Source organism: Oncorhynchus nerka, linkage group LG27 (genome assembly GCF_034236695.1).
Source record: "Oncorhynchus nerka isolate Pitt River linkage group LG27, Oner_Uvic_2.0, whole genome shotgun sequence".
Taxonomy (NCBI): Eukaryota; Metazoa; Chordata; class Actinopteri; order Salmoniformes; family Salmonidae; genus Oncorhynchus; species Oncorhynchus nerka.
Window position 1 is genome coordinate 48,444,030 of NC_088422.1, and position 21,215 is coordinate 48,465,244.

A 21,215-nucleotide genomic window follows, 5' to 3' on the forward strand; every position below is an offset into this window, starting at 1 on the left:
AGGACAACAACCACCTGAGCCACTGCCTGTTCACCCCACTATCATCCAGAAGGCGAGGTCAGTACAGGTGCATCGAAGCGGGGACCGAGAGACTGAAAAACAGCTTCTATCTCAAGGCCATCAGACTGTTAAACAGCCATCACTAACTGAGTGGCTGCTGCCAACATACTGACTCAACTCTAGCCGAGCGATGGTTATCGATGCTTCAAGGGTAGCTGTTGTCTATGTGTGTAGAGGGTCCCTGGTGTGAGCCCAGGTAGGGACAAGGAGAGGAACGAAAGCTAAAACTGTTACACGGGCGCCATTTTAAAATCAGGATAATCTCCTCTTTGTAATTATGTAAGTCTGGGCAGTGAGCTTGTTTGTCATCGATCCCTAGACCAGAAATAGTCAGAAATGCTTATTTTTTCCCTAATGTTTCATTATGCAGACATAAGCACAGTTGACACCTTTCGAGGTGCGGATGTTTACTTTCTACACAAGTAGTTTTTTTCCAGTTTCGTCCGACGAACAGATTGTAGTGGTAAAATAAAAAGGGATACATTTAATGGAATTCCAAGCATCACTCCAGTCAAAACAGGCTCTGTGAATGTTAGATTTAATTCATTTTCTATGGACTCGCGCTAGTGTTCCAGTTTAGCCAACTTTCTTAAGCCATTTTTCAGCCTTGGGTGAATTTTGACTCGCTCTATTGTCCAGCCTATAGATAGCCAGAGCGAATTTACAAAAGCACCCGAATATCCATTGAGAAAGCACAAACACTATACCATTTATGGACGAGAATAATCAAGTCAATAAGTTAGATAGCCTATAGTTAATCTTTATTTTTTATTTTACCATTATTTAACCAGGTAGGCTAGTTGAGAACAAGTTCTCATTTACAACTGCAACCTTTCCAAGATAAAGCAAAGCAGTGTGACACATACAACAACACAGAGTTACACATGGAATAAACAAACGCACAGTCAATAATACAATAGAAAAAGTGTATATATACACACAGTGTGTGCAAATGAGGTAGGATAAGGGAGGTAAGGCAATAAATAGGCCATAGTGGCGAAATAATTACAATATAACAATTAAACACTGGAGTGATCGATGTGTAGAAGAGGAGTGTGCAAGTAGATACTGGGGTGCACAGGATCAAAATAAATAACAGTATGGGGATGAGGTAGTTGGATGGGCTATTTACAGATGGGCTATGTACAGGTGCAGTGATCTGTGAGCTGCTCTGACAGCTGGTGCTTAAAGCTAGTGAGGGAGATATGAGTCTCCAGCGTCAGTGATTTTTGCAGTTCGTTCCAGTCATTGGCAGCAGAGAACTGGAAGGAAAGGAGGCCAAAGGAGGAATTGGCTTTGGGGGTGACCAGTGAAATATACCTGCTGGAGCGCGTGCTACGGGTGGGTGCTGCTATGGTGACCAGCGAGCTGAGATAAGGTGGAGCTTTACCTAGCAAATACTTATAGATGACATGGAGCCAGTGGGTTTGGCAACGGATATGAAGCGAGGGCCAGCCAACGAGAGCATACAGGTCGCAGTGGTGGGTAGTATATGGGGCTTTGGTGACGACACGGATGGCACTGTGATAGACTACATCCAATTTGCTGAGTAGAGTGTTGGAGGCTATTTTGTAAATGACATCGCCGAAGTCAAGGATCGGTAGGATAGTCAGTTTTATGAGGGTATGTTTGGTAGCATGAGTGAAGGATGCTTTGTTGCGAAATAGGAAGCGGATTCTAGATTTAATTTTGGATTAGATGCTTAATGTGAGTCTGGAAGGAGAGTTCACAATCTAAACACACACCTAGGTATGTTGTTGTTGTCCAAATATTCCACATAAGTCAGAACCGTCTAGAGTAGTGATGCTGGACAGGCGGGCAGCGATTGGTTGAAGAGCACGCATTTAGTTTTGCTTGCATTTAAGAGCAGTTGGAGGCCACGGAAGGAGAGTTGTATGGCATTGAAGCTCATCTGGAGGTTAGTTAACACAGTGTCCAAAGAAGGGCCAGAAGTATACAGAATGGTGTCGTCTGTGTAGAGGTGGATCAGAGAATCACCAGCAGCAAGAGCGACATCATTGATGTATACAGAGAAAAGAGTCGGCCCGAGGATTGAACCCTGTGGCACCCCCATAGAGAAGGCCAGAGGCCCGGACAACAGGCCATCCGATTTGACACACTGAACTCTGTCAGAGAAGTAGTTGGTGAACAAGGCGAGGCAGTCATTTGAGAAACCAAGGCTGTTGAGTCTGCCGATAAGAATGTGGTGATTGACAGAGTCGAAAGCCCTGGCCAGGTCGATGAATACAGCTGCACAGTACTGTCTCTTATCGATGGCGGTTATGATATCGTTTAGGACCTTGAGCGTGGCTGAGGTGCACCCATGACCAGCTCGGAAACCAGATTGCATAGAGGAGAAGGTACGGTGGGATTAGAAATGGTCGGTGATCTGTTTGTTAACTTGGCTTTCAAGGACCTTAGAAAGGCAGGATAGGATAGATATAGGTCTGTAACAGTTTGGGACTAAAGTGTCTCCCCCTTTGAAGAGGGGGATGACAGCGGAAGCTTTACAATCGTTGGGGATCTCAGACAATACGAAAGAGAGGTTGAACAGGCTAGTAATAACAATTTCAGCAGATAATTTTAGAAAGAGAGGGTCCAGATTGTTTAGCCCAGCTGATTTGTAGGGGTCCAGATTTTTCCGCTCTTTCAGAACATCAGCTATCTGGATTTGGGTGAAGGAGAAATGGGGGAGTCTTGGGCAAGTTGCTGTGGGGGTACAGGGCTGTTGAGCAGGGTAGGGGTAGCCAGGTGGAAAGCATGGCCAGCTGTCGGAAAATGCTTATTGAAATTCTCAATTATCGTGGATTTATCGGTGGGGACAGTTTCCTAGCCTCAGTGTAGTGGGCAGCTGGGAGGAGGTGTTCTTATTTTCCATGGACTTTACAGTGTCCCAGAACTGTTTGGAGTTTGTGCTACAGGATGCTATTTTCTGTTTGAAAAAGCTAACCTTTGCTTTCCTAACTGCCTGTGTATATTGGTTCCTAACTTCCCTGAAAAGTTGCATACCACGGGGGCTATTCGTTGCTGTACGCCACAGGATGTTTTTGTGCTGGTCAAGGGCAGTCAGGTGTGTTTCTATATTTTTTGAATGGGGCATGCTTTAAGATTGTGAAGAAAGCATTTTTAAAGAATAACAAGGCATCCTCTACTGATGGAATGAGGTCAGTATCCTTCCAGGATACCCGGGCCAGGTCGATTAGAAAGGCCTGCTCGCTGAAGTGTTTTAGGGAGCGTTTGACAGTGATGAGGGGTGGTCGTTTGACCGCAGACCCATTACGGACGCAGGCAATGAGGCAGTGATCGCTGAGATCCTGGTTGAAGACAGCAGGGTGTATTTGGAGGGCAGGTTGGTTAGGACCTATGAGGGTGCCCATGTTTACGGATTTGGGGTTGTTCCTGGTAGGTTCATTGATCATTTGTGTGAGATTGAGGTCACCTAACAGCACAAGCTCTGAAGATCGATGGGGGGGGCAAAAGGTGGTCTATAGCAAGCGGCAACGGTGAGAGACTTGTTTCTAGCAAGGTGGATTTAAAAAAATAGAAACTCAAATTGTTTGGGCACAGACCTGGATAGTAAGACAGAACTCTGCAGGCTAACTCCGCCCCCTTTGGCAGTTCTATCTTGTCGGAAAATGTTATAGTTAGGGATGGAAATATACTGGCAAGTTTGATTTAGAACTACTAACATTAGGTAGCTAGCTAACATATTTTTGAGATAGCAAAAGCTCAGGTTGCCCAGCCTGGCGGAGATACAATCTTCGGCAAAATAATTCGCAAGGAGATTCGTGCAAAAATATTATTTGAAGATGTACTATGTGCTTCGTAAAGACAACGTAGCTAACAAATTGTCAGCCAACATAACGTGCAAGGTAACTTATTTGAAAAGTCATTACTTTATGACATTGAGTAGAAAGTTGGTCGTTAGGGCAAATCTGGTCTGTGATAGCTATTAGCCCTGCTCCCCAACTTGCAACAAATTGCTGTTCCTATCGCATTCCTTTCCCTCTTCCACACGTCATCATTCTGCTCCTGAGTGGCCCGCTTGTGGGCGTGCTGGCAGGATATGGCAGCATTTTCGGTTGGGAGTCTCAAATCCTCCATACTGTAGCAGGTTTGTATGAAGGTGTGGTTATTCACAGGCAAATTGTTATATGCTATGGAGGTACATTTGTGTCTTTTTGTCGAGAGCAAAACCTTTTTTTATTTTCAATCAAAAATAATTGTTCTGAAAGCAACTTTCTTCCGACACAAAGGAAGTCAAAGCGGACACCTACGAAGATGGCATCTCAGGTAAGCAGCACTGGGCTGTATTGACGTATCCTAAAAATGACAGCTGCTGCTTTAGATTGAACGGTCATATCTCAGTTATTGTTTTCATATCTCTGTTTTCTTTACTTTCAGAGAGCGAGCTGATCAAGGGGTCGAAAATGTAGATATTGCCAGATGTTCACTCTCCAAGAAACAGGCCGTGGAAGCTTTATTGCTGGCAAAAGTGTCCACAACCAGAGGTAATTAAACTGTCTTGTGTTCTTTTTCTCCATCTCTGCCTGTCTTGTTGTCCATGTTCATCCCTCTCCCCTTCTCCCTAAATTTCTAGGTTATATCAGCTGTTTTGGTGAACCCCTCCCACATCTGAACTGGCTGACACAGAGGGCACAGCATGATCATAGGTGAGATGTCACTTGGTCAGGTCAAAAGACAGTATTATTAAAGAGATGCTTTACATTGAAATAGACAGAGATGTAGTAGTCCCAGAGTTAATGATCCAAGGTCAGTTTTGCATTTCACCTCCTGATTTAAGATGACTGACCGTGTTAGAATAAAAAAAAGGCTTAATCATGCTCTCTCGTCTGCAGATATGTTTTGATGTGAGAGAGGAAGCCAGTCCCGTCATCGCCACCTCACCCGCACTTAAGGTAACCTTCGGGCCAACTGGGGACCCAAGGCTGGTTAGGAGACACTGCATTGTGATGAACTGAAAGAATATTGGGGAAGCACCGTAATTCATGAATCATATGCTGTCTGCTGCTGTTCTTACCTCTCTCCCCACCTCATCTTTCTTCCTTGTTTTAAAATGCACACCATATGTGCATTGAAGTACAGAATGAACTTGTATTTATAATATTACAATTATTATAATGCATTTATAACACCTGGAAAATGAACTTCTTTCAATAAAGCGTTTCACATTCTCCACTGGTTAAAATTAAGTATCTCATTGAAATACTATCCTGTGTCCTCAGATTAATGCAGATGAAGGGAGTTAGATATGCATAGTTTTTTTCTGTATATATGAATTACAAATCAATCATGTTTCTAGTCTATTGCATAGTTACCATGTGTAATCATTGATGTCCCAGGAGCGGTAAACACTGTTGAAGTGTATAATTCGAATACATACAAGCAGACACAGCATCATTCAAATAATGGTGTTTGATATGACTGAAAAATAATGTCTCAGAGATTCATACCTAAATCGCACATTTATTTGCCAAGGAAGAGTACATGATCAGTGAATATATTCAATGTACAGGCTACAATGTGGGAATCTCATGTGTGGTAATAACTACAGTACATGTGTATATAGGACTTGCATCCTTGGCACAATAAAGTTATTATATTCTACTCTATCCATAGACTTCATTAATGCCATTCAGACTTGAAGTTGATACCACAACTATGATAGCTGAGGTTCATAGATTGGTATGAATATTAGTTCAGAACCTAACGTTTTAGGGTCCATACACAGAACGGTTACATACTGTAGCTAGCTACACATCCATAGGCATACAGTTATTTTTATCCTCCACTACACAATAATCAAGTAAATAGTTAGCTAGCTATGTTACTTCAACTGCATTGCAAGGCAAGCTTACACAATTGTACATTCAATTTGCAGTAAATGCTTTAGCTGGCTAGATTCTTTACATCCACCTTTTCACAAGATAACAGCCTGGTTTGCTGGTTCTCAGGAGTCCCATAAACATTAAACACGAATTACAAATTCATTCTCCTAACACTAGCTAGCTGGCTAATGTTAGCGAGTCAGATAACTTGCTAAATAGCGATTTTCGTAAATTAACTTAATGACAAAGGAATATGCACAAACTTTTGTCTCTACATTAACTAACATATTCCTCTCAATTGTAAATGATTTGCTTGACTCATTATGATGTTATAACAACTTACATCTGGTTCCACCGTAATGTTTTGTCAGCCACCTTTGTTGAAGAACGCCACAAGGAAAGCTCTCGTCAAAATTCGTCATTGGAACCACTCAATATGATTGGTCATATAAAAACCTTGGGACCCAAATGCATAATGAGTGCTCTAACTACCCCTTGTGGTGGTCTGGAGCAATGAAGCCATGACGCAGGGTACCTCTAAGTCCCGCGGTGCAAGCTCGCAACTTTTAAAGAAGGAACCACTGTAGGTCCTGGATGGCAGGAAGCGAATGGAGTGGCCCTAGGATTTCCGGGATGATGGTGCTGTAAGCCATAACCAGTCTTTCAAAGCACTTCATGGCTACCGACGTGAGTGCTACGGGTTGGTTAGTCATTTGGGCAGGTTACCTTAGTGTTCTTGGGTACAGGTAACTGGTGGTCTGCTTGAAACATGTTGGTATTACAGACTCAGTCAGGGAGAGGTATGAAAATGTCAGTGAAGACACTTGCCAGTTGGTCCACGCATGCTCGGAGTACACGCCCTGGCAATCCGTCTGGCCCCTCTGACTTGTGAATGTTGACCCGTTTAAAGGTCTTGCTCACACCGGCTATGGAGAGTGTGATCACAGTCATCCGGAACAGCTCTCATGCATGCTTCAGTGATTCTTGCCTCGAAGCGAACATAAAAGGCATTTAGCTCCGCTGGTAGGCTCGTGTCACTGGGAAAATCACGTCTGGGTTTCCCTTTGTAGTCCGTAATAGTTTGCAAGCCCATATCTGACGAACTGCAGAGCCGGTGTAGTCGGATTCAATCTTAGTCTAATATTGACACTTTGCCTGTTTGATGGTTCATCTGAGGGTATAGCAGGATTTATTATAAGTGTCCAGATTAGTGTCCTGCTCCTTGTAAGAGGCAGCTCTAGCTTTTTAGCTTGGTGAGGATGTTGCCTGTAATCAATGGCTTCTGGTTGGGACATGTACGTATGGTCACTGTGGGGACAATGTCAATACTCCTCAATGCCATTGGATGAACGGAACATATTCCAGTCTGTGCTAGAAAAACAGTAGTGTAGCATCTGCATCGTTGGACCACTTTCGTATTGAGCGAGTCACTGGTACTTCCTGCTTTAGTTTTTGCTTGTAAGCAGGAGGATAGTTATGGTCAGATTTGCCAAATGTAGGGCTTGGGAGAGCAGTGTATGAGTCTCTGTGTGTGGAGTAAAGGTGGCCTAAAAACACACAAGTCTGGTTTGGACCGTGCCTGTTAAAGGTGTATACCAATTGCATTTATCTTCCCAAGGCAAGCTGGGGATAGCTATGAGGAGTTTGCCGTATGCCATTGATGCTCCGCTATAGGCGGAAGAGCGGCTTGCCCCTCGTCCTTTGCTGCTGTCTGGAGGAGGACGCTAATTATCCTAGTCGATGAAGAGCCCCCCACCCCTTCTCCTGGGGCCAAGCCCTGGAAAAGTCGGTGAAATTCCTTGGGGTAGCCATCATGATGCCAGCCCATGAGGGATGGGTCTGCGAGGCAGTCTCATCGCTTGAGTTAAGTGGGACGAACCACATTGGGCTGCTCTGTGCAAACTAGTAATTCTACCCTTCCAGGTAGATAAGCTAGTCGGTAGGATAGCTAGCCTTGCCGAGAGCTAGCCAGGTTAGCTAAGCCTTGCAGCTAAGCTATCCAAGTTTCAGCAGCTAGCAGTGTGATGCTAGCTACAACAGGAGATGAAGGAATAAAAGCGGTGAAGCAAATTCTTACCTGAAGCAAAACTGTTCCTTTTGGTGAAGTCACCCAACAATAAAGATAACCCTGCACTCGGCGGTGTAACCTTAATGGCACTGAAAAGTTACAGGAAAACCCATCGAGCCGTGCTAAGTATAACTGTTCTGTGAGGAAGAGAGGTGAAAATGACCAGAGGGCAGGCGAGTGGCTCATTAGTACGAGGTTAGGGGCTCCCTCATTCGCAAATCGACCAGTCTGTCTCGAACAGACGTGTATGATTGGTTATTCGAGGTACTTTGAAAAATTCTGGTTTATCCCCACGGTGACAGATAATTGAAAGAACTGAAGCTAAGTTGGGGCCATACTGCCAAACAGGCTTTAGACCATCAGAAGTGGAGAGATCATGTCTCTGCCTTATCTGCCAGAAGGCACAAACAGGATAAGTGAGATTTCAATTAGGGTGACATTTTACTCTTCTTATCGCTGTTCACAAAATGCTATCGTATTCACTGTTACATTGAAGATAAGCATTCAACATTATCCTTCAAGTAAACTAGTGTGAAAAACCTGTGACAGGTAAGTCCTGTTGTTTGTAAAGCTACATAGAGAATGGACAATCCAATACAGTATATAGAAGACAAGCAACTAATGTTATCCCTCATGTGAGCAGGTTGTGATTAGGCTATCCTGAGTGACGGGTAAGTGGTTGCAGTCAGTATCAAATCACATTTCACAATTAGCCCGAATACCCTAAAGACATAATTTTACATTCTAGAAATGGAGAAATGTTCTAAAAATGGAGACATTAAAATTAAAATAACAACCCTTTTAGAAGTGCCTCATGTTCTGCATCAAAAAATAAGAACATTTACCATAGTAGCTCACAATATCATAATTTTGTATATGGGTAAACCTGCATTTAGCAGAAGGGAGTGCATGGGGCTTGAGATGGGAACATGAGAAGAGGGGAAATGACTGAGAACAGCTCAAGTTACTCTACGCCTGGGAACTGAAAACAAAATATTACCGCCATTATAATGGTTATGCTAATACGTTGGCTGAATACCAACAGCACAACCAGATCCGTACATATTTTATCCACGTATTATATCTACAGCCTCTAAGCTTGACAATGCTCTAGTCACCGTGCTACAGCATACAGTTTGTGAAAAGACAAGATATCGTCGGACCAACAATAGAGTGAAGACTTGCTGCTTCCAAGAAAACTATCCATTTTGATATAAAACAAATAAAATAATTAAAATTAATTAAAATATTATACACCCCCCCCCCTTTTGCCCTCAGAACAGAGACTCAATTATTCAGGGCATAGACTCTACAAGGTGCCTAAAGTGTTCCACAGGGATGCTGGCCCATGATGACGCCAATGCTTCCCACAGTTGTCAAGTTGGCTGCATGTTCTTTGGGCGGTGGACTATTCTTGATACAGACGGGAAACTCTGGACCATGAAAAACCCAGCAACGTTGCAGTTCTTGACATAAACTGGTGCGCCTGGCACCTACCACCATACCCCATTCAAAGGCACTCAAATATTTTGTCTCGACCATTCACCCTCTGAATGGCACACATACACAATCCATGTCTCACGGTTTTAAAAAAATCCTTCTTTAACCCGTCTCCTCCCCTTCATCTACACTGATTGAAGAAGATTTAACAAGTGACATCCATAAGGGATCATAGCTTTCAGCTGGTCAGTTTGTCATGGAAAGAGCAGGTGTTCTTAATGTTTGGTATATTTTGATGTGTTATGGAAACCTATTGCATGAATATTGAGAGTATAAGTGATGAATGTTAGCTCTGCATGTATGCTGTCATGGTATCAGATTAATCCGCCACACTTGTAAGTATTGAAGACGTATCATAACATTTATTTAAAAGCCCTAACAGATTACGGTAAAACATATTATAGATTCTAGATTTACTTCTATCATAGTAAATTGTATAGTAAAAAGTCCACTCACAACTCTTGCGAATTCCCTTCCAAACCCCAAGCATAACATATGCAACACTGTAATACCTCATGGTCTCATTAGAATGTAAAAATAGTGGCATTTAACAATTGTAACAAGAGCTGTTAAATTCCCTGACACCAATCTCGGTGCCAATGTACCAGCCACCAAAGGGATGCTTATAAATGTTTAGAAATGCTTTAGAAAATGATCATAATACCTCCAAGATGTTGTAACGAGAGCTGTCACAGAAGTCCCTGACTCCGATCTCTGTACCCATGTACCAGCCACTGAACGGACAGGCGGTGAATTCCAGCCCCCCCACCTCTAGCAGCATGCTAGATACAGCAGGTAGGCTGTACCACTTCAGATTCAAGTCCTTGAACCAATCATACCTGTATGCACAAGCATAGAAAGACAAAGAGATACGTTCAAATGAACAGTCAAGCTTTGGAGGAGTGATGGTGAATGTGACATATCTTGACTAATTGATTCAAATAAATAGGTTCGTTTTCAAGGTATGTAGAGGATGTTTAAGGGTACATATTATATACAGCTTTAATTGAAGCTGACTTGGCTCCTGTTGTTCAACTCAAGGTGCTTCCATCTCAACAATTCTATACTGCTAAGAGTTGAACATTTTACATTCTGAATCGATGTAAAAGTACACATTCTTATCTTGGTGAAAAGCCGACATATTAGCATGGATGTTGTTCTGGAGGCAGCTCTGCAAAGCGGCCAGTAGTTGGCACAGCCAGTCATAAAATCTGACTTTAAACCACACTGCTACGTTTTTACAATATAGCCCATTTTGACTTTGCAGTTGGCCTATCTAAGCGGAAATCACTCAGTTCTGCCTCCAGGACATTTACATTTACATTTAAGTCATTTAGCAGACGCTCTTATCCAGAGCGACTTACAAATTGGTGTGTTCACCTTATGACATCCAGTGGAACAGCCACTTTACAATAGTGCATCTAAAGGACAAGATTCATGACAACAAACTGCAAAAAGCCGTGGGAAGAGATTAGTGACAAAGCTTCCATTCTGATATTGAAGGTTTGTATAGCACGTCAAGGGAAAGAAAATACTGTATGCATGTACAAAGAAATGAAGGATTTCTCCAAGAGATTTCTCCAGTAGTATCTGCCTACTGTGATGTGGAGTGTATTGTTCTACAAGGCAATTTGCTCCTACACTGTAGTTAATAGATACACAGCCAAGAAGTACAGGAGCGCAGCCAAAACTAACATTATCACATGCTCACAGCAAAAACACCTGCAATCACTTCTGAAATTACTGGCCCTACATCCATCTACCTGGTGCTACACAGGCTCGGAGTTGCCCATGGGGGACAGTCTACGCAGTAGCAGAGAGCCATCACATCATGGCAACAGAGTTGAGGCCAACTAAACTGATGAGGGGGAGATGGGGGGTGGCGAAGGACAGTTCTGGGAGCTTGTTTGATAGAGGATGCCATATGCAGGGGATGAAACTCCCCCTGTGCCTGAAGACTGGTGACATTGCGAGTGTGTGTCTGTGTGGTATGTTAGTGGTATGTTAGCGTGACAATTGGAACACACCCCAACCCAGCCTCTGTTCCTGTATCACTGTTATGAAACTTGGACGTGTATGTGTATGTGTGTGTGGTCTAACTCACTTGGGATGGGTGATCTGCACCTCCAGAATAAGGTCTTGAGGGATCTCAAACAGCTCTGGGTCGTTCCCATTGGATTGCAGCAGGAGGGGCAGCACGTCGAATCGACCCTTGGGAGCCTTCCAGCCCTGCTGGATGCAGATCTAGTAACCAAAACATTGAATAAACATTTTACGTGGACTCACTAAAGTAGATGTGTAACTCCTGTTTGGTGGTTTCCACTCCAGTTTTAGTCAGAGCTTTGGCCTTGCTCGGAGGCATGCTATATAAAGACATTGAACACACTCAGGTTTTGTGATCTACTGTAAGTGGTTCAGTGGGTTGAACCTGACAAGGCAAAGTTTGAGGATTCAAATCCCACGAGGGACACATATTCCATGCTGTTACGAACAATAATTCACTTTGAATAACAGTGACCAGTGTCTTTTTACTCTACCTCAGTGAATTCCACGCTGGCTGGGTCTCCCAGAATCTGACCATCGGGCTGCTTGTAACCGGCATAGCGAATCAGCTGTGTGTTCCATACCCGAAAGTCGCGCTTGCCATCTGTCCTCTGAGGAAATATGGTAATGGCAGATCTGGATAGAAATAACCCACCAGCCCCCAGAGAGAGAGAAAGTTTAAATGACGAGAGTTTAAAGACAGTATCTATAGATTAGCAATGCAACAAATGAATGTCTACCCAACCACATAGCATCTAATGGTTTAGGGCAGTTTAATTTAAGAGGTCGTGGGTAAGGCAGGCTAGGAAGTTTGACAGGGCCAAAGCTCAGTTACCTTTAGTCCCCCACTACTTGAACCTATCCTGTTGGGTTAAGCTAATGCCATGACTGGGCAAAAGGGTTGATTCTACTAATCTGGCTGTAAGTCTTCGTCCCAAAGGACCCAAATATCTCTGGGCACCAATCTCTATGCTTGCCTTACAGAGGATAAACTAGTGTCCTCTATAGTCAATACAAGCCCAAAGAATGAGAGGAGAATTGACTATATAAAACTCAAATTGTTTTGGGGTCTGAATCTAAGCAGAAGCAGCCTGGCTGCAGATCAGTTTGTGCTTCAGCCAACTCCTTCATTTGTTGTTATGCCGTACACAAACCCGACAGAGGCTTAAGAGCAAACTGATATGCCATCAGGCTTCTGTTACATGCTTACAGTGGCTAAGTATTATTTGATGTACAGCATCAGCAGTCTTTGAGAATGTGATGTGACTAACTCAGTGCAGTGATGAGTCAGACACATACAGTAGGGGAGAGTGGGGTATGTTGAGCCATTTTTTACATTCAGCACCACTACGTCAAGGGAAATCGTCATTCTTTCTAAGACAGATAACTACATATTTCAGGATGTCTTGTATCCCTGAAAATAATCAGAATTAATGTAAAACATGTGTTTTGAAAACATAGCTTGTCCATAAAAAAGCGGTCTCTTGGCACAACTTATGGGCTAAATTGAGCATAGGGACAGGGTAAGTTGAACCGCCTTGGGGTAAGTGAGTGATAGTGTCCTGTGATAGTGGGTGATGGTAGGTCAAAGTTCATATTCATGAAATCACAAGTGGAATATAGCGAAACACAGCTTAGCCTTTTGTTAACCTCTTGGAACTAGGGGGCGCTTTTTTTATTTTTGGAAAAATACCATTCCCAAAGTAAACGGCCTATTTTTCAGGACCATTTGTGGTTTAGTACGTTACCATGCGTCACTGCTTCATTGCGGTGGTCTGGAGCAAGGGGGAGTTAGAGCACTGATTATGCTTTTGGGCCCCAAGGCGCTAAATGACAATGAATGGGTGATAAACCAAATAGAAACTGATAATTGTGCACGACTTCAAAATTGAATTTCTAGGGGCAGTATTTTCATATTTTGAAAAAAAAGTTCCCATTTTAAACGGGATATTTTGTCAGGACAATATGCTAGAATATGCATATAATTGACAGCTTTGGATAGAAAACACTAACATTTCCAAAACTGTAAAGATATTGTCTGTGAGTATAACAGAACTGATGTTGCAGGCGAAAGCCTGAGAAAAATCCAATCCGGAAGTGCCCCAGGGTTTTAAAGCGCTGCGTTCCAATGAGTCCCTATTGAGCTGTGCCATCAACGAGCTGACGCTTTCTACGTATTCCCCAAGGCGTCTACAGCATTGTGACGTAGTTTCACACATTTATGTTGAAGAATAGCCATAGGCGGCCACATTGCGTAAGTGGTCACATGGTGGCTCCGAGAGAGATTCTCGCGTAAAATACAGAGGTAGCCATTACTCCAATCGGTCCTACTGAAAAACAAATTGTCCCAACGGATATATTATCGAATAGATATCAGAAAAACACCTTGAGGATTGATTATAAACAACATTTGCCATGTTTCTTTCGATATTATGGAGCTAATTTGGAATATTTTTATCCGTTTTCGTGACTGCAATTTCCGGGCGATTTCTCAGCCAACGTGAAGAACAAACGGGGCTATTTCGCCTACAAAATTAATATTTTGGGAAAAAATGAACTTTGGCTATCTGGGAGTCTCGTGAGTGAAAACATCCGAAGTTCAAAGGTAAACGATTTAATTTGATTGCTTTTCTGATTTGTGACAAGGTTGCCTGCTGCTAGCAAGGCATAATGCTATGCTAGGCTATCGATAAACTTACACAAATGCTTGTCTAGCTTTGGCTGTAAAGCATATTTTGAAAATCTGAGATGACAGGGTGATTAACAAAAGGCTAAGCTGTGTCTCAATATATTTCATTTGTGATTTTCATGAATAGGAATATTTTCTAGGGATATTTATGTCCATTGCGTTATGCTAATTATTGTCAGGCGATGATTACGCTCCCGGATCCGGGATGGGGAGTATCAAGAGGTTTTAACTGAATGATGGATGAAGGTGATTGAATTTAGAACAATAGTGTAAGAATTGCTATTCCTCTGACCTGCACGCACACCAGAAATAAATACACTTTGTTTCTACTTGGTCAGAAGAAGCTGTAAGCTAATGTTTTTATTCTAAGAGAAACTAACATGTTCAATTATATTCCATGATATTCTTAAAATATATGTGTTGACTGAATATAAGCAGCAAGTGGTGTTTGCTAAATAATCAAGTGAAATTTTTTAAATACTGTATAAGCGATTATAAAAAGTCACGACCCTACAATTGATCGCTAGTTTTGGTCTCAAATAAGCACGGTCTTTAACTAAAATAAGAGGAGAGTCAGGTTGAGAACAACACCTACATTTTATTTGGAAAGGCATGCCAGACAATATCAAAAAGGGCTGTAGGCTTGGGGGAGTTACAGATAAATGTTTTCAGTTGATGCTAAACAAGTTCGATCGAGTTTAAAATCAGGAGACCTACATGTCGAAAATATATTTTTTAGATATACTGTAGGCCTACCGTTGGTCTTTCATTTATTGAACCTTTATTTTACTACATAAAGGTTTACTTACTCTGCTTGCATCTTGACCCAGTTTATGCCCTCCTTTGTAATGCAAATCTGGGCGGCAGTGTGTTTTGGTCCGAGAACACCCTTTTCCGGCTTACAGACAGTCATCGAGCCAGACTCTTTTTATGGTGCTACCCGTTCCAGGTTTAGGACTGTAACCACCAGAAGACTTGGAAATGAGCCTGAGCTGAGAGGATCACCAAAACTTAAAAGGTATTTTGGTTTCAGTGCATTTCAAAATAAAGTGCCTTTGACCACCGCGCCACTCGGGAGGCCTCAGTGGATTTTCTTAAAATGTGTTTTTTATATAGCCTATCAATGTGTAGGCATACTGTGTAATAAAATGGATCCATACCTAATTACTATGGGAATAAATATCACTGAATGACTGGGAATTTTGGAACAAAGTAGGCTAATGAAGGTAAACAAATTGTTGCTTACTGGAAAATACTCTTTCAAAATGAATGGAAGAGGCAAGTGGAAGGGGAATTTTTTTTTCAAACATTTGTTTTTCACAACGGCTATTAGCAGGACAATAGACACGATGTGGTCCCAAAAACAACTCTGACATAGGGTCCAGCATCTCTTGATACACACAGTAATGTGCTAATTGAGCGCCGAGAGCCAATCTGTTATCCAACGATTACTTTAATAGCCCAGCTACTGCAAGTGTGAAAATCCCCCCCAACAAGCAAGAGCCTACCCGCGTGTGGTCAACTATTTTAGCACCGTTTCGCACTGCTCTGAGACAAGCAAGACGACTTAATAAACATACACATTTTTAAACAGTTTAATTACCTCTGCATTATTCTATAAAAAACCCTTAGATATTCATTTAGAATCCTCTAAATTGAATTAGATATAGTACTGTGCAAGGACCTTATGCATCTGCCAGTATTTTAATTTAGAGATTGAGGTGAAGAAAGGTGTATGTAGATGGGTAACTGCCTTCCCAAGATCTCTTACCATGTTGTACAATTGTGTGATTAGCCTACCAGTTGGTGTAACTATAATGTTGATGCTCTTGGGAGGAATTTTGCTCTTCACTATCACAATATTAAAAACGTTCAAATGCATTCATGAATTCAATCGCTTTAGCCATCATGTTGCGATTCATCTGATGAAGGATTGATTCGATCTATAAGCCCAGGACAAGAGTAAAATGGGCAATAAGACACACTACAAGAAAGGGAACACATAACCGTAGAATTGCAAGTTGGAGGGCCATCTAACAAGTGCAGATTGGAAGGCCATCAAGCGAAACAGACCAATGAAGCACGGGTAAATGGCGGGAGTATCTATGACTCTGAGGACTGGGTAGGGTAGGGGGCCCATGCCCTCCGCTTCTCCCTTCCCTCTGCGCGGGGTTCTGGGCCGGGAGGGTGGCTTCGGCTCTCGCCCGAGCTCGGATCCCCGCATCTCCTTGTCGCCTGGGTTGTGCCCGACCGGCTCAATCCCCCCTTTCCCCGTTAGGCACGGCCACATGGCGCACCCCCAATATCAAGGTGCACATGGGCCTATTTATATAATGAATATGAATTCGGAGGGCAGAAATGATTCAATATTAAAGCATTAGACCTCTCACTAAAGGCGTCAGTCATACAATAGTTATACTTAAATGCAAACAGGTTGGAGATAAGAGTACATGGCCATAAAGGCTAGATAAGTTTAAGCTGTTCAAACATTCATAGATGACCAGCAGGGTCAAATAATACAAACAGTGGTTATAGAAGGTGCAACCGGACAGCACCGGAGTACATGTCAGTTGGCTTTTCAAAGCCGAGCATTCAGAGGTCGAGAGAGAGAGAGGTCGAGAGAGAGAGAGGGAGGTCGAGAGAGAGAGAGAGGTCGAGAGAGAGAGAGAGAGAGAGAGAGAGCGGTCGAGAGAGAGAGAGAAACAGTAACGTGTGGAATATATCAATAAGAATGTCAGTTTAATATGCAGTGCAGATCACCTCCTATTACCCTTCGCAGAGTTAAAAAATTATGTGTGTTCAATTATTTGCGTCATTGTGGCATTTAAAGCATATTGAAGATAAACAATATGATTTGAAGCAATAGCCTACCCGTGTGTGGTCAACTATTTCAGCACCATTTTGCACTGCTCTGAGACAAGCATGGGGAATGGTCTTGCATAATCAATGACGTTTTATCTCTGTTTGGGTATTGGTTAGACTACAATTTGGGTGTAGAAACGTTAGGATTATTTTGCTCTTAGTACTGTAGCCTACTCCCAACCGGTCACGTTGTACAACCCCGAGGGTTTATTTTTTAATTAAGCAACATTTCTTAAAAATCAATCCCATATACTATGTTCTTACAAAAAAAGGATTTAAATTCTCTAGTACAGCCAATATTAAAGACTGTCAAATGCTTCTCAAAGATGTCCTCTGGTGGTCAAACTAGCATTAATGGCAACAATGGCTGACAAATAACGTGCTATAGAATTCTGCGGCAGCCCGCAAGGTGTGCTGCAGTACGACAACTTTTATAGGAAGAACCACTGTATAACAAATGAATTTGACTTAGTGAAAATCTGTTTCTGCCCTTTTGTGTATGCTTTCCTAAAACCAAAGTGGGGCTCAACTAACCCCCTCTCTCCTATGATGTTTATTCATTGGGGAGTAAAGACGTGGTGTCATGACGTGTGTTTAGGCTTGGCAGAGCTGTATTGGACTGATGATGGACTGATCCTGGCTGGGAGTAGTCAACCAGACTAGAGAGACGCACGCCGTTGACATTGACAGGGAACATAGAGGAACAGACAGAAAGAGGGAGGTTCAAGGTGACAGAAAGGGAGGGGGGGAAAGGTAAAACAGAAAGAGAAACTGGTCAAAGAGAAGAGGGTGACAGACCAGACGAGCAGAGGAAATGACACAAAGACAACATTGAGTAAAAGGCACGGGGATAGACAGAGCAGTGCCGACTCACCTCAGATTGCCTTTGTTAGTGGCATACTTGATGTGGTTGCAGATGTAATTGTACATTCCATGAGCCGTTGTGCAGTCTCTGGCATCAAATACCTGTTAGAAAAACATGTAATGAAATAAAGATCCCGCTGGGCAAAAACTGGTTGAATCACAGTTGTTTCCACGTCATTTTAACCCACCATCAATGTGAGGACGTTAAATTAACGTGGAAAACTGACTACATTTGCTCAACTAAATGTAAATCAAAACTAAACGTTGAACTGACGTCTGTGCCCAGTGGGATACTAAATGCTACCACAGTTTGAGTGCAATGCTTCGACCTGAAGGTCTTCGTCACTCATAAAACAACTCAACACAAAGAATCCAAGGACCTCAGTGAAAGCATGTTGTCATTTACACTATATCGTTAGGGGGAAAAAAATGGAATAGCGGCATACTCCACAACAGCGTGATTTGATTCCCCTTAGATATCACTTTCATCATCAGCGTTTATTTGATTGTTTCACTACTAACGCTTGACCTGCGATGCCTGGCCTGCCTCCATCAACGTGTGTAGCGACATCACAGACAATATGTTCTTGAAATGGTGAAACATCACTCTGCAATGCATTTATTTGAACTTTTATAATTCAGTGCACATTCGTCACAGATATTGCTATATTACACAGATCATGAAGATTACACGGATCATGACGAGAGGTGGGGAATGTGTTGTGATCCTCCAGCCAAGTTGATTTGCCAAGTTTATCATACTTGATATCATCTTGGCTTAGGAAGATTTTATTTTAAATCGACTGCCCAGTGAAAATCTCACTTTTAAAAGTTTATATTCTGTTAACTCATACCCAAATAATGTTGTCGACTTATGTGGCCAAAGCATACATTTGAAACAATAAAAACACTTCAAAAACCACACCTCAAACAGCCATTTTCTCATAGAACATGTCATCTCCCTGAGGAGAATGAGCTGGCCAATCAGTAGTCTCCTTGCATGGATATTTGTTATGACTGGTATACATCCACACCATTCTGTTGTTGGGGTACACCCACACCATTCCAACACAGAAAAGCAGATTTTTAAAGTTGCAATATGTTGCTTTTTTGGGTAACCCAACCAAATTCACATAGAAATTAGTTCTAGATCTGTCATTTCATTGAAAGCAAGTATAATAAACGGTAGATCTATTCTAGGTGTGCCATTTCTAACGCTTCCTGTGCTTTGGTTTCTGCGTCTTATTTCCGGTTATGGAAAATGTATTTCACAGCGGTTTAGATGGTACAATGATTCTCTACACTATACTTGCTTGATTTTTCACATAAACTGAAATTAGCCTAACTATTAGAATTTAAGCAACCAGGATATGGAGGAGTGCTTTTGAATAGTGCATCTTTAACATACTTCATTTTTTTTTAAATTGGAAGGGAAACTTCACTTCACCTCACTTATATTGTATGTAATTATAGGTCATATTTTTTATTATTTTTTAAATCGGTAAACAATGGACTTTAACATTGAGCATCGAGTTTCTGACCTATAGCTTAGACCACTGAATTCTGCCTACACAGCGCATTTAATCGGAGTTTCCTACTTGTAGTTTGGACCACTGAATGCGTCCTACACAGCGGGCAGCGTTCCTCCAGGCGTGCTTGGCTCCATAGATCAGCTCAGTGTCCTTCAGCTGGTACGTCCCTGAGGCCTCAATCTCCTTAGTCACCTCCTCCAGCCGGTCTACGTGGGCCTTCGAGCCAAACCTGATGCACACAGCCACGAGGACAGAGAGAAGTAACACAAGGACATGTAAAAAGAACTGGATTTAGAGTATTTCTTGCTTCACTACAGTGGTAAGCTTGATTATCAACAACGAAGTGGGCCTACAGGGAGGAGGTGAGGGCACTCGGAGTGTGGTGTCAGGAAAATAAAGATTCAATGTCAACAAAACAAAGTAGATGATCGTGGACTTCAGGAAACAGCAGAGGGAGCAGCCCTCTATCCACATCGACGGGACAGTAGTGGAGAAGTTCCTCGGCGTAAACATCACGGATAAACTGAAATGGTCAACCCATACAGACAGCATGGTGAAGAAGGCGCAGCAGCGCCTCTTCAACCTCAGGAGGCTGAAGAAATTCGGCTTGTCATCAAAAACAAACTTTTACAGATGCACAATCGAGAGCATCCTATCACCGCCTGGTACGGCAACTGCTCCGCCCACAACCGTAAGGCTCTCCAGAGGGTAGTGAGGTCTGCACTACCTGCCCTCCATGACACCTACACCACCCGAAGTCACAGGAAGGCCAAAAAAAGATCATCAAGGACAACAACAACCCGAGCTACTGCCGGTTCACCCCGCTATCATCCAGAAGGTGAAGTCAGTACAGGTGCATCGAAGCGGGGACCGAGAGACTGAAAAACAGCTTAAGTCTCAGACTGTTAAACATTACTCATCTCATATGTATATACTCTACTCTATACCATCTACTGCATCTTGCCTATGCCGTTCGGCTATCACTCATTCATATATTTTTAAGTACATACTCTTATTCATTCCTTTACATTTTAATGTATAGACAGTAGTTGTTGTGAAGTTGTTAGGTTCGATTATTTGTTAGATATTACTGCATGGTCAGAACTAGAAGCACAAGCATTTCGCTACACTCGCATTAACATCTGCTAACCGTGTGTATGTGACAAATAACATTTTATCAAAACATTGTACACAGATGCATGAGAAGCACAGAGAGAAATACTCTAAAATAACACATTTAGAGTACTATTTAGATAAAATGTATGTGAGGGGAAAAAAATGGCATTTGTACTACTGATGGGAATGTTTGCAACGAGGGATGCAGGCAAGTACATCCAAAGGTTATTAAAGTAGCTAAAGTATATGGTAAGTGTAACTTCATTACCTTTTGATGCTGGTGTAGTACTGGTCTATGAAGTCAGTAGCCAGCGGCAGCAGCTCCTCTTTGGTTCGAGATTCGTCCGGCTTGCGGCTCCCCTGGCTAGGTGTCATGATGGACCCGAAACACACACACTCAGTGCAGAGCGGCAACTGAAAGGCAATGTGGATGACATCACGTCAAGGCTCTGATGACATGAAGTACTGCATTTCCTTGTGGTTTCCTGACGCAGGTCCTTCGTTCAGTTCACATGGATTCCATAACACCTGGAAAATACTTCTCCCTCCCATCTCTTGTTCTCCCTCTATCACGCTCTCTCTCCTACAGATGTATTAATGTAAGACTAAAGTAGAGTAATGCTTCCCACCCC

The 21,215-nt window shown here is 42.5% G+C and overlaps 1 protein-coding gene across 3 annotated transcripts in view; it reads right to left on the minus strand.

The window, feature by feature from the left end:
- The window catches only part of nos1 (nitric oxide synthase 1 (neuronal)), a 62,463-nt gene that overhangs the window by 23,787 nt on the left and 17,461 nt on the right, over positions 1 to 21,215 (minus strand). For all 3 annotated transcript variants that reach the window (XM_029638454.2, XM_029638453.2, XM_065011720.1), the window contains 6 exons: positions 20,852 to 20,997; positions 19,534 to 19,696; positions 17,946 to 18,037; positions 12,015 to 12,156; positions 11,582 to 11,721; positions 10,142 to 10,316 (listed from right to left, as the gene is read on the minus strand). In XM_029638454.2, coding sequence (XP_029494314.2) covers positions 10,142 to 10,316; positions 11,582 to 11,721; positions 12,015 to 12,156; positions 17,946 to 18,037; positions 19,534 to 19,696; positions 20,852 to 20,997 — 858 coding nt within the window. The remainder of the gene's footprint in view (positions 1 to 10,141; positions 10,317 to 11,581; positions 11,722 to 12,014; positions 12,157 to 17,945; positions 18,038 to 19,533; positions 19,697 to 20,851; positions 20,998 to 21,215) is intronic.